Source organism: Pinus tabuliformis, chromosome 2_2, assembly GCF_031772625.1.
Source record: "Pinus tabuliformis cultivar Carrire ecotype Pingquan chromosome 2_2, CPIR1, whole genome shotgun sequence".
In the NCBI taxonomy this organism is placed as follows: Eukaryota; Viridiplantae; Streptophyta; class Pinopsida; order Pinales; family Pinaceae; genus Pinus; species Pinus tabuliformis.
Window position 1 is genome coordinate 955189306 of NC_142300.1, and position 14771 is coordinate 955204076.

Sequence of the window (14771 nt, forward strand, 5' to 3'; positions counted from 1 at the left end):
CGTCAATGGAAGAAATTATTGGGGTCAAAACTGCCCGGAACCTCTGACCCGAGAAAAGTTTTCCCGGAAGACAAGAGATACCATTCAGAAGGCGACACGTGGAGATGGTTGGACAGTGATTACCGCCTTCATCGCTGGGTATTTCGTGAGCAGTTGTGTGTTCCTTTTTGGTCTATGGCCGTCAACTCTGGAGAGGGCAAATCAACGACCACCTTTTGGTATGCAGGTTGGTGGGGCCGATAGAATAAAACCACTAATGGCTTACCACCTTCATCGGGCACCTTCCAAACCAGAGACGGTTTTAAATAAAAGCCAGCGATTCCACTTAGGAATCAACACGTGGCAGAGGACCAATAAAGCAAACCGCCTTCATCGCCTAGTATTCAATGAGCTTTTTAAGTCGCGCAATATGGACTCTAGCCGTTTTCAAAAGGACCAGATGAACGGTTAGCGTTGATCGTGCAACTTAAAGGTTTTTCATGTGCAGGTGTGTGGTTCGATTTGATCTGTGGTCGTCTAATCTGGAGAGGGAAGATCAACGGCCACCTTTTGGTGTGCATGTTGGTGGGCCCGAAAAGATAAAACGACTAATGGTTTCCCACCTTCATAGGGCGCCTTCCAAACCAAAGACGGTTTTAAGGAAAATCCAACGATTCCATTCAAGAAGCAACATGTGGCGGAGAACTGAAAAAAAAACCACCTTCATTGCGAAGTATTCAGTGGGCTTTTTAGGCCGCGCGATATGGACTCTAGTCGTTGGATCAGGAAAAGAAGATCAATGGTCAGCGTTGATCAGGCAACTTTAGGGTTTCTCGGTGTCTTCATCCCCACGTGGGTCATTTCTTGACTGTCGGTTTTGGGGAGCAGACCTCGGATCCACAGGCCCATTCTTGGTTCCAGGGCAGTCTAGGCCCTGTCTCTGTCTAATTTTTAGAGGATTTTGTTGGGTGCATTGGGTTTTTTCACTCCCCTTTGAGGGAGTTTGTGCTTGTGGACATATGTTGTAACATGTGTAAAACATTTTTTCACCTAAGTTAATAGAAGGACCGTCTCTTGCTTAAGCCAAAAAAAAAAAAAACACATATAAACAAAACCAAAATGTAAAAGAATTAAATTCTTCACACATATCGTCAAATCTTTTTAAAAATAATATTAAAAAATGAAAAAACACAACCTTCCCACACAATTATAATTCCCTCATTACATAAATTCTTCACACATATCCTCAAATATTTTTAAAAATATATTAAAATTTAATTTAAAAAAAAAAAGAAAAAACACAACCTTCTCCACACAATTATAATTCCCTCCTTACACATTAAATTTGTAAATTTGAAAACCATGTATTTTCACTTGGAAACCACATTGAACTTTTAAACTTTATGGTGGCCAATGAAGCTTCTAACACCTTAAGGCTAAAGAATAAAATCAATACTATACTATGAAAAGCTTGAGATGAAAGATCAACCTTAAAACACCATCAATGCCAAAACTTGAAACTAAAGCATTACTTTAAAAAACTTGATAATTATAAATTTATGTACTGAATCATAATATTAAATAAATCTCCGTGTATCATAAAAAACATATAAACAAAATCAAAATGTAAAAGAATTAAATGCTTCACACATATAAACAGATTCTTTTAAAAATATATTAAAATTTAATTAAAAAAACACACAACTTTTCCCACACAATTATAATCCCCTCTTTACACGTTAAATCTGCAAATTTGAAAACCACCTACTGAGTGATACGGAAACCACATTGACCTTTTTAAACTTTATGGTGGCCAACGAAGCTCCTAACACCTTAAAGCTAAAGAATGCAATCAATATCATACTATGGAAAAAGTTGAGTTAAAAGCTCAACCGTAAAGCACCATCAATACCTAAACTTGAGACGAAAGCATTACCTTAAGAAACTTGAAATGAAAAGCGAGCTTAGTGTTGCTACAAATAAAATGTGTTATTTTATAATAATGTATGTTTTTTTAAAGTAATGTTTAAAAAATGGAAATGGAAGTACATTAAGGAGAATGTCTTGTTGAAATCTTTTTATATTATTACTACTAAAAATATTTTTTTGAGAATTGGTAAGTTCTTAAATTGTTACCTGATATAAATTAATTGTTATTATTAGTGATTTTTGAACTTATGTAACTTAGAAAACAAATGGTTCACTACATTATTCTACTTAAAATCTTTTGACTGGTCATTAATTAAACATTACTTAAAAAAATTATTTATAACCAATATTATTTTAAAAATAGTTATATTTAATGTAACAATATCAAAAGAATTTCTAGGGAAAAAATGATAGAGAAGGAAACCCTCATAGGAATCCTGGAATATTATTATAATTATATTTACAGTTGTCTGTGCTCCCAATAAAATCACCTAACAATTAAAATAAATTAATATAAACAAAATTGAGTGATATTATTAAATATTTATGTTGTTTAAGGGTACATACTTATCTAACTTGTGGTGTAGTCTGATTTATAGATTAAATTATCTTTTTTGAGAGTATTTTTTATGGTTAATTTTCATTAAAAGTTGAAAAGATTTTTTTAAAATTAAATTTAAGTTGTTTAATTTATAAAATTTAAATGACTCACAAACTTTTTCAGTGTTGAATCTATTTATACATTCAAAAATATATTTTAAATAATTGAAATTATATAACCATATTTATATATATATAAACTTATAATTCCAAAAAAAAACCATTATATTTCTCATTTCAAAAATTCACAAGATTAGAACGAGGTACGGGGCAAATTTTCATTTCCGTTATTTAAACATTTAGATCAGAACATAATTGAACAGTATTGCTACACAACAACTACTCCAACTCCAATGCATTAAAGACCATACAAAATAATCTAGAGATCACGAATCATTAAAGACAATACAAATGACGAGATAATCTAGAAATCAAGAATCTTTAAGTTGGCGAAGATTCATCGGAAAGCAAATGTCTGGACCCCCGTCGAGCAATCGTCCAGCAATAATAGCATTAGTAGCTTCAGATGGATGATAGGGATCCCAAAAAACATTTTTGGAATGGTCAGGGCATACGCTTGCTGCTGCACCACATGGAATAATGCCTTTATATTGCCCTCCTCCACCACAGCATGCAGTGTCTGCAACTTCAAAGCCTGCAGTTCAGTTCAGTTCAGTGGATGTAATAATAGTTAGTAATGCATTCTTATGTGTTGAGAATATCATGAAGCAATAAAAAAAAACAATACATTTTCAAAGAAATTTGAAAGTTGTTTGTAATGTGGTTTATTTGTAATGAAGTTAATTGTTGGAGTTGGCAATAGTCAATTTGTTATAAGTTTGAGAGGATTTTAAGGTATATTTTTCTGTTTAATTTGTTAGAATTTTATAGGTTTTGATGTTAGAATCTATTAGGTTTTGAAGTCGGTTCAATTTGTTTAAAATATGGTAAGGATTAGGGATTAGATGAAATCACAAATTTGAGTAATAGGTTTTGAAGTTAGTTCAATTTGCTTAAAATATGGTAAGGAATAGAGATTAGATGAAATCACAAATTTGAGTTGTAAACATATGCAGCCAAATATCAATTTTAAACAAAAAAAATTAAAATCTAACCAAAATATTTTTACCCTAATTCTTACACAAACTTAGAAACTTATAATCATTAAACAAACAAAATTGTAAAGATATATAATCAAAAACTAATTTTAAACAATAAAAATCAAATTTGACCAAAATATTTTAACCTGATTTCAAAACTTAAAATCATTACTCAATTATATTTCCAAAATATTTCAAAATCTCCTATGTAGTTATTGACTTTATTGACTTAAGATCATTAGTCAATTATATTTCCAAAATATTTCAAAATCTCCTATCTAGTTAGTGACTTAAGATCATTAGTTAATTATATTTCCAAGATATTTCAAAATCTCCTATCTAGGAACACTAACGTGCAAAGGAGCAAGGAAAAAAAAAGTGAATATGGTTGAGGGATTTTACCATATGAGTCATAGTTTGCTATGATGTCTGCAACAATATCGTAAACATTGGCATAAACGAAAGTGGCCCCAGGTAAATCCGCATTAAGTTCCATGATGAGATCTTTCAACTGACTATTGAAACTCAGAGCCATTTGGTTGGGAAGAGAGACACAGTCATCAGCTCCATGGAGAAGAACGGTGGCTCGTTGGTAAGGTATGCAGCCAATTGGTCCTACGTTTGCCACCAATATCTTCCGAGCATCAAGATTGTAGAGTCTCTGATAATAAATTCAAATCAGATTCATGAGAATTATTAGTGGCTTGTAAGTAAATGTAACATGGAATTTAATTTTGAACACCGAAGATCACATGTTTTCTTCACAACAATTAAAACAAAATCATTTTGAAATATATTATAGGAAAAGGATAATAAAAAATATATTATATAAAATGGTTAATAACATGTTGGGGGCTTTGATAGACATTCTGATGTAGATTACAGATTTCTAAAATACTATTTTTAGAATCTATAATTATTTCAAGAGATTAAAATTATATCAGGTAAAGATTTCTGAAATACACTATTGGATTTCAGGATATTCCGAGAATCTATAATCAGATAATAGACTAAAATTATAACGGATAAAGAATCCCTAGAATATCAAGATAAACCCAATTATTCCCATTATTCCTTGACTACTAGATAAACCCAATTATTCCTTTATTCCTTCACTACTAGAGATAAACCCAATTTACCATCCAAGCTAACCATATATCTATATATATAGAAATATAACAAGATTTAACCTATATCTATATATATTGAAATATATAACAAGAATGGGTACTTACAGTCAACTGAGGTCTGTACGAATGGATGAGACTCTGTACGAATTCTTCAGGAGTAACTTGTTTCCTCCCTGCGACATTTGTGGGTACAAGATAATTGTTGAGGAAATCATTGGATCCCATAGTCACAGAGAAAATAGAGTGGCCTAGAAATTCTTTGGCTCCTTCCGTTCCAAGCATGGAGATCAGCTCTTCTCTGGTATTAGCAAAGTTGTCGATCTGTGCATCCATTGAAAGCCTGCCAATCTTCAAAATGGCACATGAAACAAGTAAGATACTGTAAGAAAAAAATGACACAAACTTCTAAGAGAATTAGGGATTAGTCTACATGACCTCGGACACTTTATTGCATAGACAGCATAATCAACTATCTTAAACCATTACTTCATTTGAATTCAGACAACAAATAATCTTTTAAAGATAAGGAAGTTAGGAAGATAGAATGATATGAACGGGTGCAAGATGATCACAACATGTGGTAGGACATTTTTATTTGGATTGTAAATTTCAGAATATTTTGGAGAGGTTGCCAAAAAAATCAACTATCTTAAGCCATTACTTCATTTGAATTCAGACAACAAACAATCTTTTAAATATAAGGAAGTTAGGAAGATAGAATGATATGAACGGGTGCACGGTGATCACAACATGTGGTAGGACATTTTTATTTGGATTTTAAATTTCAGAATATTTTGGAGAGGTTGCCAAAAATGAGATGCTGGGTGTAATGACATGCCAAGGAAAAAGAGATATTGGGTAGTAGCTATCTTAATCTCAATTGCAGAGAAGCTGGGCGTTAGGGCATGCCAAGGAAAAAGAGATATTAGGTACTTTGCTATCTTAATCTCAGCTGTAGATTCTCAAATATTCCCAAAAACATGTAAAAGTAGATTTTCAATACTGAAGTGACAAGTTCTCAATGGTAGATTCTCAAATATTCCCCAAAACTTATAAAAGTAGATTTTCAATACCGAAGTGACAAGCTTTTTGGTAAGATATGTTCAAAACTTCATTTCTGAGTGAGGTGGATATTCAAGACTGATCATCACTACACATTTGGATGTATGGATTTTTAGGGAAATAATATTAGCAATGGCCATTCAGGAATGGAACACGTCTGCCACTAAAACCTCATAAACGTATGTGTTAAGTCAGAAAAGAAGAAGCACAATCAAACATTGCAAGGAAATTGCACTTCAGTTTTTTTAAGCCAACCATAAGCATTTGAGGATGGGTATGCTTACCAAGCTACAAGTTGTCACTGAAACCTTAAATGTAACACTAAATGAAATGAAAAATAGTCTATAAATTGCATCCTCTCTAGTTAATCTAGATTTAGATAAATCCATGTAACTCATATACACACATTACTAGAAATTGCATTCTCTCTGGTTCATCTAGATTTAGATAAATCTATGCAACTAATATACACACTGGTTTAGATGAATCTATGCTACTAATATACACATTACTTACAAAAAGCTTTCCTGTATCTTGAAGTATTCCGCCACCTCCTGATGCATAGTTAACTCCTGCCTTCACTAAAATCTCTCCTCTAGTAGATGGTGCCAAGTACGGCGGTGAAAATGCTTCTGCTCCCAGATCTTGACCCAAGATATCAGGGATGGTTCTGCCATTAGTATATCGGCCATTAGGCCTCCCACCAGAAGCAGCGAAATCTATTCCATTAGGGACATTATCAGCCTTCGATAGAGAGAATATATAGTTATTGTTTCCCGCATCCACCAGCGAGTCCCCAAAAATAAAAGAAGCTGCTGAACCAGTTTGTGAACGGCACATCTGAGATTTGTAAGCAATGCAGAACATAAAAATACAGTATGCCCATGCAAAGCATTTTCTTATTGCACCAGCCATTGAGAGAGAGAATCAGATCAGCAGGGCTTATTACTCAGAGTCAGAAAGGCCTGCAATTGATACATCGGTAGTCCAACTATACATTATATAACAGGGAGAAATTCAATACAAAGGTATGAATATTAAAAATTCTAAGGCATTTAAGAGGATAACATGGGTTGGTTCTCGAAGGTGGTGCATGCCAGCTTACACTAGTATCTATTGTCAATGCTCTGGTTATGGCATAAATACTTGCAGAGCTGTGAGACATAAATACACGCTAGCTTCGGCTTGTTTTGTCTGGAATTGAAAATTTGCCCGTATTTTTTGGCAAAACTAGTGGATCGGCTCTCTGATGAAATTGATAAACAAAGCACATATTTATGACTAGCCAATCATGTTCTTTGAAAGGCCTGACGGAGGGATACTAGAAGGGCAGTTTCCTATGCATGAGAAACATCTGTGTAACGCAAATGCATTGGGAGGAGTTTGATCACTTTTTGGAGTTTTTGGTGGCAATTGGTGAAATTGTTTTCAGTAAATTTTGATTTCTATGTTTTAAAATTTGTTAATGAGTGTATATATAGATTGTTATTGAGTGTATATATAAATTTCAGCATTGAAAAACTCTTATGTCATTTAGATGGTGGAAATTTCGCAACTTAAAATTATAATTTCAACGAATCTATATATAAAATTCTGAACAAATTACACCAAATCTACAAAACCTATAACATATAAACTACGGCCTTGCAAACGAGATATAATTATAGCATTAGGGCAGAAGTTGGTTTGACAATTGAAATTTCAATTGGGTTTGTTGAAGCCATTATTATCATCAGGCAGACGACGTGCATATCATTCCGTTGGGCATCTATTGAGGTGGATGATCAACAGATTCATTTAATGCAACATTGTGCATCGTGGTGCATCCTCTGTGCATAATGGTCTCTGTAAGGCCTGACATGGGAATACTAGATGAACAGTTTCCTATGCATGATCAACATCTGTGTAAAGCAAACGCGTTGGGAGGAGTTAGGTGTTGAGCACCTTTGCAGGCGAGAATGATGTCATAAAGTTACAGTGGTAGGCAGAAGTTAGTTGGACTTCTGAAATCTCAAATGGGTTTGTTGAATCCATTATTAGGACCGGGGAGACGACGTGCATATCATTCCACTGTGGATCTATATAGTGAGCTGTGTGATCAATACAAGCATGTAATTCACCGTTGTGCGTCGATTGTGCATGCATTTAGCAGGAGTGAATTTAATGTTGTTATTATTCACATGTAGATTAAGTTGTGGGTTGATTGACTTGTCTCCCTAGTTTTCAATTTTCCTCTTGAAATCATGGGAATCCATTTTTCAATTTTACCCTTTGAAATCTGGAATTTCTTCCATGATTATAGTGCCCATTTTATAATGATTTTTTATTCACATTAATATTGTCAACTATCTTCCCTGAATGTGGGGCCAGGTCGAAGGCAGGGGGAGTTTCAGGGTGCCAATTAATCGAAAGCACGAGGCAGAAACCCAAAGCACGTGGTGGCAGTGCATGAAGGCAGCTGCTGGCCCAGGCACGTGGCAAAGATTCATGAAACAGTAGGTTCAATGTTGTCAAAGGTTGAAGTGGGCAGGTACAGCCCCACATCCCCCTTCAGTGGTCATGATGATGGGAAGTTATAACTTCTTTGGACGATGTTGTAGGTTGGTTGCAACAAGCGGGTTTCAGGGATATGATAGGGCAAGGTATTTTTATCAAATTTAGGGATAGTTATATTATGATGGTTTAGGTATATTTCATTAGGTGAAGTTACTAGCACTATAATTTCTATCGGTTTTGTGATCTTAATAATTGGTAGGTTAATAAGGTGAATATTAGAGCTCGAGTTGATTGTGAATGGTTGGGTAAAGTATGTGTTTAGAAGGTTGATTTCAAATGTAAGTTGAGATTCAAGGATGTTGTTAAAAAGAAAAAGTTTAGATTCACAAATCATAGAATGTTGTCGTAGAAGGTTGGGCCAAGGAGAGCATTGAATGGCAGCGGGCAAGTTTTATAGTTGAAGTTTGAGTGAAGATAATGAGTTGAACAATGAGGACAATGTGTTGGTGGATGAACCTAGGAGGAAAGTGGTCGATAGCTATATAAGGAGGCAAGTAGCAAGAAAAGGCTAAGTTAGGGTATGGACCAGCGAAACTAGAGATGTAGCGAGAGAGTGGTTGTATGTACGAGCAGAAAAAGATGGAATCAAGGGTTTGAAGTTTAGTGAAGGTGTAAGTGTGTGATGAGAGCCATGATAGTGTGTGAACAACCTAAGGGTTTTGGTCCAAGATAGGTGTATTTTCCCCAAGAAGTTGTAAAACCGATTATCCAAGCATACATGTTTCCCAGAAGCATGGATTGTTTGAATACCTTAAGACTTTGATCAGGCATACGTGTAGTGCAGTGGCATATGGAGTCATCAAGTTGTGGAATGGACCACATGGATAGGTACCAAGGTGGCAGGTGTACTAGTATCCTCGCTTGACAGGGTGAATGTGAGATTTGAGGTAAGATGGTTGATAAATGATTGGAACCGGGTTAATCTCCCTAAGTCATGTTTTGCAGGGGGATTGTTACAGTGGTTTGACTAAGTTACCAACTATTTTCAAGCTCTAAGTTTGTGAGAAACCATGGTTTTCCCCATTGTATTAATCTCTAATGTGGCTTATTTAAAGGTGCAAAGGCTCCATGTTAATTTATGCTAGTGACCAGTGGGATCCAAGAATGGTTTCTTTATACACCACCACTTCTCTCGTATTTTTTATCCTAACGGGTTGGATAGTGTCAAGTTTGTAAAGATGTGAATCTCAAACTAGATCTTCAATTTCAGTGTATTGTGTTGCTTGGCCATTCCAACAAAGTGAAAGGATGGAAGATATCATGTCATGTCCCCAAATAAAAATTTTGACAAGGAAATTCCCAATTTTTCAAATTTGGTGATTATATAGATAAATAAAATTAGGAGGAAAAAGTTGTGGGGATATTTAATAAATTTTGAAGAAAAGACAATGGTTGAGACTTAGGAAAATAATAAAAAATAAAGTGAAGTTAAGTTTTGAAGATTACCAAGCATGGAAATCGAACCATGGGAAGAATCAAACCATGGTATCAAATCATAGTGTGAAATAAATTGAACCATGGTATGAGGAAGGGAAAGTGAAAATAAAAGGAAGGTTAGAGCCTCATTTTGATCATTCTCATTTAAGGATTTGATTTCTGAATTGGAAGGTTTTCTTCAGTTGTTGAGCTAAGTCAACCAGTGCTACTTAGCACAGGGATTTCTAAGTGGAGAATCCCAACTCTCTTTCGATGAACCTAGAGTGTCACCCTAGGAGAGAAACTTGGAGCTTATTGGATACTTATTTTCCTATATTTTGTGAGCCATTTCATCTCTGCAATAGGTGGGATGAATTCTTTAGGAAGGGAAGTAGAGTTTCTTGGAGGAAGAGATTGTCAAGGATACTTTCCTTGAGAATTTATAGGAATTCCGCTATGAGGAAGATGACTTTCCTTGTGGATTTTTAGAGCCCGAGATGGTTGCATTTGTGTGCGTCATACTATTCTTCCTTAGGGCCTATGTAGGCATTTTTTGGGTCATTTTTCTTAAGCAGTTGCTACAATCTTGTGTCGGGAAATAGATGGAATTTTACTCTATACTTTCAACTCTATCTTTCAATGGTTTCTCAGTAATTTTTGTGGAGGATTTTGGGTGGAGCAGTTGTAGATTTTATGGTGGGACACAAAGTTGGGCAGTGGGTGATTTCACTTGATTTTAGGGTAATTCTGGGAGGTTGGAATTAGCCCAAAATCTTTATGGATTTTTTTGGTCTAGGTTTGGAGAGAATTGTCCTAAATTTTCAGAATTTTTGGAGCAGATTTGAGGCCTCAAATATCAATTTGCCTCCACCAATAGCAACGATAAATTTATAGGCAAAGTGTAAAGCTAGTGAGCCATTTTACCGTGGAGTTTTCTTCATTCTCACTTGGGCTTTGTGTGTTTGATTTAGCAAGCCCGAGTGCACATATTACACTATATTTTGTACTCAAATTCTCATTGGATATTCAATAAAATGGCTCAACTCTATCATTTATTCTCAATAGTGTTCTACATTTGTTGTTCTTGTGGATTTTTCATATTGGCACATGTTTCTTTGTTTGTTGTAGCTACTTCATGTTTTGATATTTCATTGTATTTCTCTAGTTAGAATAATACAGTGGTATCAAAGAATGTTCTTGGCCAGTTGTGAGCATGAGAGCATGTCATGAAAAGGCCATTTGGTGGAGTTTTTCATCGTCCTAGAGGCAGAGGCACTCACAAAGAAAGGGGTTGTAGTAGAGAATATGATCCTGAGCATCTTTTTGATATAGAGTTTGAGAACTCTAGAGACTACATGGGGGACAATGGTGATGAGAAACCTAGGCAAGGTGGGCATGACCCACTAGTAGAGGAGTTGGCCAGATCAAATCAAAAAATTATGGAAATAATGAGGCAGATGATAGCACTATAAATACAGAATATGTCAGGAGGACCTCAAGGTGGTGGAGGAGGAAACAATGAAGGAGAAGGAGGTTTTGGAATAGGAGAAGGGATCCATATACCTCCACGCACAAACCACATGTAGGATCATACTCCCAGTCCTACTATGCTTTGTTTCATAGAAGAAAGAAAGCGAGAGAGAGGGTTGATGCATTCACTGAGTTGATCAGATCATTCATAGATGGCATTGATGAGTATGAAGCACTGGATCCTAGAGTCAAGAGGATACTTACTTTTGCAGATTATTTCCATCTAAAGGAGAAGTATCGACCTAGAGTAGGGACTTCCAAAGGAGGACAATCGAATCAGAATTGGATAATCAGAAGCTAGCAGGGAAGGTGACATTTCCAAGGTTTGATGGGTCAGCCAGGAGTTCTACAAGATCATGGGTTCAGAAACTAGACACTTACCTTAATCTGAATCCTATGTGGGAGACAAATGCCATCAGATTTGCTACATTGCATTTGGAGGGTGATGCACAGGAGTGGTGGTATCATGGATTAGTTACACTTGGGCATGTGTCCATCACATCCTATAGTGAGTTCACTCATAGGCTGGTGGAGAGATTTGATAGGAAGGATCTGGAGTTGCACTTCAGGGAGTTGGCTAACCTGAAGTAGATAGGAAGAACAGAGGCTTACATATCAAAGTTTCAGAGGTCACGGTGATGGTTTCATATATTTCTGAGGCAAGATTGGTCATGTTGTTTATTAAGGGTTTGGTCAATCCTTTATGAGGTTGGGTGTGAGTTTATAGGTGAGCATCATTGCAGGATTCCATTAGCCAACCATAGGACATGCTAGATGTCGATCCAAAGATGAGGGTTCAAATATTTACTAAATCCTCTTTCCCTCATAAGGGAAAGGGCACCAAACCTTCTCAGAAGGAGTGGACATGGGAGGGATAGTTAGATGATGAGACTAAGAGGGACCTCCAATGGAGGAAATTATTCTTTACTTGTCAAGAGCCATAGTAATTGGGGGATTGATGTACCAATGGCAAGGCCCACTACATAGAGGTATTTTCAAATAGTGAGCGAGAGGAGGAGGATGTAAATAAAGAGCTAGATGAAGGTGACCTCAGAATGCGGGAGGAGGTGGCCCACCACCCCCATTTAGTGGAGGAGATGTTTTGCCTACTTATCACTTCATTACGAGGAGTTCTAAAGTATTTTACATTGAAAATTAGGGGCCCTATGTAGGGAAAAAGAGTGTTAATGTTGGTGGACATTGGGGAAACCCACAATTTTATTCATGCACATTTGATGGAGCATAGAGGCGTTCAAGCAGAGGGTTTTAATAGATTTTCAATACTGGTGCTAGGAGATAGGACTATACAATGTACCTGATATGTCGCCAGCTTGACAATGACCATGGGGAACTATTCGGTGATAGACCATTTCTTCATGTGGACGTTCTGGACACCAATGTGGTGATGGGAGTTCAGTGGTTGTATTATCTTGGGTGTGTCACCACTAATTGGAGGAAATTGGATATGGAGTTCATATGGTTGAATGGAAAGCTAATAGTGTTGAGGGGTATGCATTCATATCCACCCAAGATAGTCTCTGTTCATAGGATGGAAGCTGATTTAAGGTGTGGTGACATAGAGTGGGGTGTAGATTTGAGGATCTTGGAGACAGGGAGGCCAAAGCAACAGGCACATCCAGACATATTGGCTCTCTTGGAGAGGCATCATGAGGTATTTGGGGAGATTCTACTAGGCAGGCCACCAGATAGAGGGTTCAATCACACCATTGAGCTAGAGGAGGGGGTGCAAACAATCATCACCACTCCCTATAGGAATACCAAGACATACGCGGATGATATTGAGAGAACTATACAAGAGTTGTTGATATTGGAACATATCAGGCCTAGCTCGAGTCCTTTTAGTTCTTTAGTAGTGTAGGTGAAGAAGAAGGATGGGACCCTTTGCATGTGCATAGACTACAGGGCCCTCAACAAGAAGACATTGAAGAACAGGTATCCTATTCCATGCAATTATGAGTCTATGGATGAGATTAGAGGAGCTAATTACTTCTATAAGATAGATTTTAATAAAGGTACCACCAGATCTGGGTGAGGGAGCAAGACATTCCCAAGACCGCTTTCCATTGTCACTATGGACTCTTTGAGTTCTTTGTGATGCCCTTTGGGCTAATCAATGCACCAATCACGTTTCAGTATTGTATGAAACATGCGTTCCGCAAGCAGTTGTGATGGTATGTTTTGGTATTCTTTGACGACATCTTGATATATATCAAGACTTGGGAGGAGAACCTCCAACACTTGGAGGAGGCCTTGTGCATACTAGAGGAGAAACAATTGTATGTAGAAAAGTCCAAGTGTGACTTCAGATTGACAAAGATGTTATATCTTGGACATGTGATTAGGACTGATGGAGGATGAGTGCATCAGGAGAAGATCAGGGATATATTAGATCAACCTACATGCAGGAATTTGATATATTTGAGGGGATTTGTTGGCATTTGTACGTATTACAGGAGGTTCGTGAAGGGGTTTTCCTAGCTAGCAGCACCCCTCATATATTTGATGAAGGAAGGGGTTTTTGAGTGTACTGATGTGACACAAGAGGCTTTTGAGTGCCTCAAGAAGGTGACTAGTAGTTTTCCTATCTTGGCCCTTCTAGATTTTTCACTCTCATTTATTTTGGAGTGTTATGCATCAGGAGAAGGCACTGAAGTAGTTTTTTCATAGGAAGGTCACCCCATAGCCCTTGAGAGTTGGAAACTTCATCCAAATGAGAGATATATATCCCATATATGACAAAGTGATTCTCAAAATCATGCATACATTGGCTAAGTTTCAACAATAACTAGTGGGGAACAAGCTCAAGGTTAAGATTGATCACAACTGCCTTTTTCCGATATGGTTCTTGGAGATAGCAAAGCTCGAGGTGCCAAATATTGGATACATGAGAGCCAAGATATCCTTAGATCTCTCAAGGATAATGTGTGGATGGCACAAAACCAACAGAAGTTATATGCAAACAGGGACAGGGTAGAGCGACATTTTAAGGTGGGAGATTTTTTTTTCTTGAGATTGTAGCCATACAAGAAATCCATATTGAATCAAAAGGGAGTTGAGAAGATTCAACCTCGTTTTTAATGGGCCATTTAGGGAGAAGTATCTTATGAGTTGGATTTTCCACCAAGTAGTACAATGCATAATGTATTCCATGTATCTTTCCTAAAAACGGATTTGGGACAATGAGTGACAACTGCCACTAGGTTACCACCATTATATGATGAGGGGAATTTGATTTTGACACCAAAGGCCATTTTACAGGACAAGGAAAGTAAGTTGAGGAGCAAGACCATCAGGGAATTCCTTATCAAGTGGAAGTATTTTACTAAAGAGGATGTCACTTGGGAGAGAGAATAGATTTTGCAACATCCAACACTACAATTGCTTGAGGACAAGCAACATTTGGGAGGGGAGGATTGTCATGTCCCCAAATAAAAATTTTGACAAGGAA

At 36.6% G+C, this 14771-nt stretch overlaps 1 protein-coding gene across 1 annotated transcript; it reads right to left on the reverse strand.

Annotated features, from left to right (window-relative positions):
- Window positions 1-2824: 2824 nt before the first annotated feature.
- Window positions 2825-6773, reverse strand: LOC149196387 (GDSL esterase/lipase At2g23540-like). Its single transcript, XM_089403733.1, has 4 exons — window positions 6317-6773; window positions 4844-5086; window positions 4011-4269; window positions 2825-3163 (listed from the first exon to the last, which is right to left on the reverse strand). Exons 1-4 carry the CDS (start codon window positions 6713-6715, stop codon window positions 2940-2942), a joined length of 1125 nt encoding a protein of 374 aa, XP_089259859.1. The 5' UTR covers window positions 6716-6773; the 3' UTR covers window positions 2825-2939.
- Between the last annotated feature and the right edge of the window lie 7998 nt (window positions 6774-14771).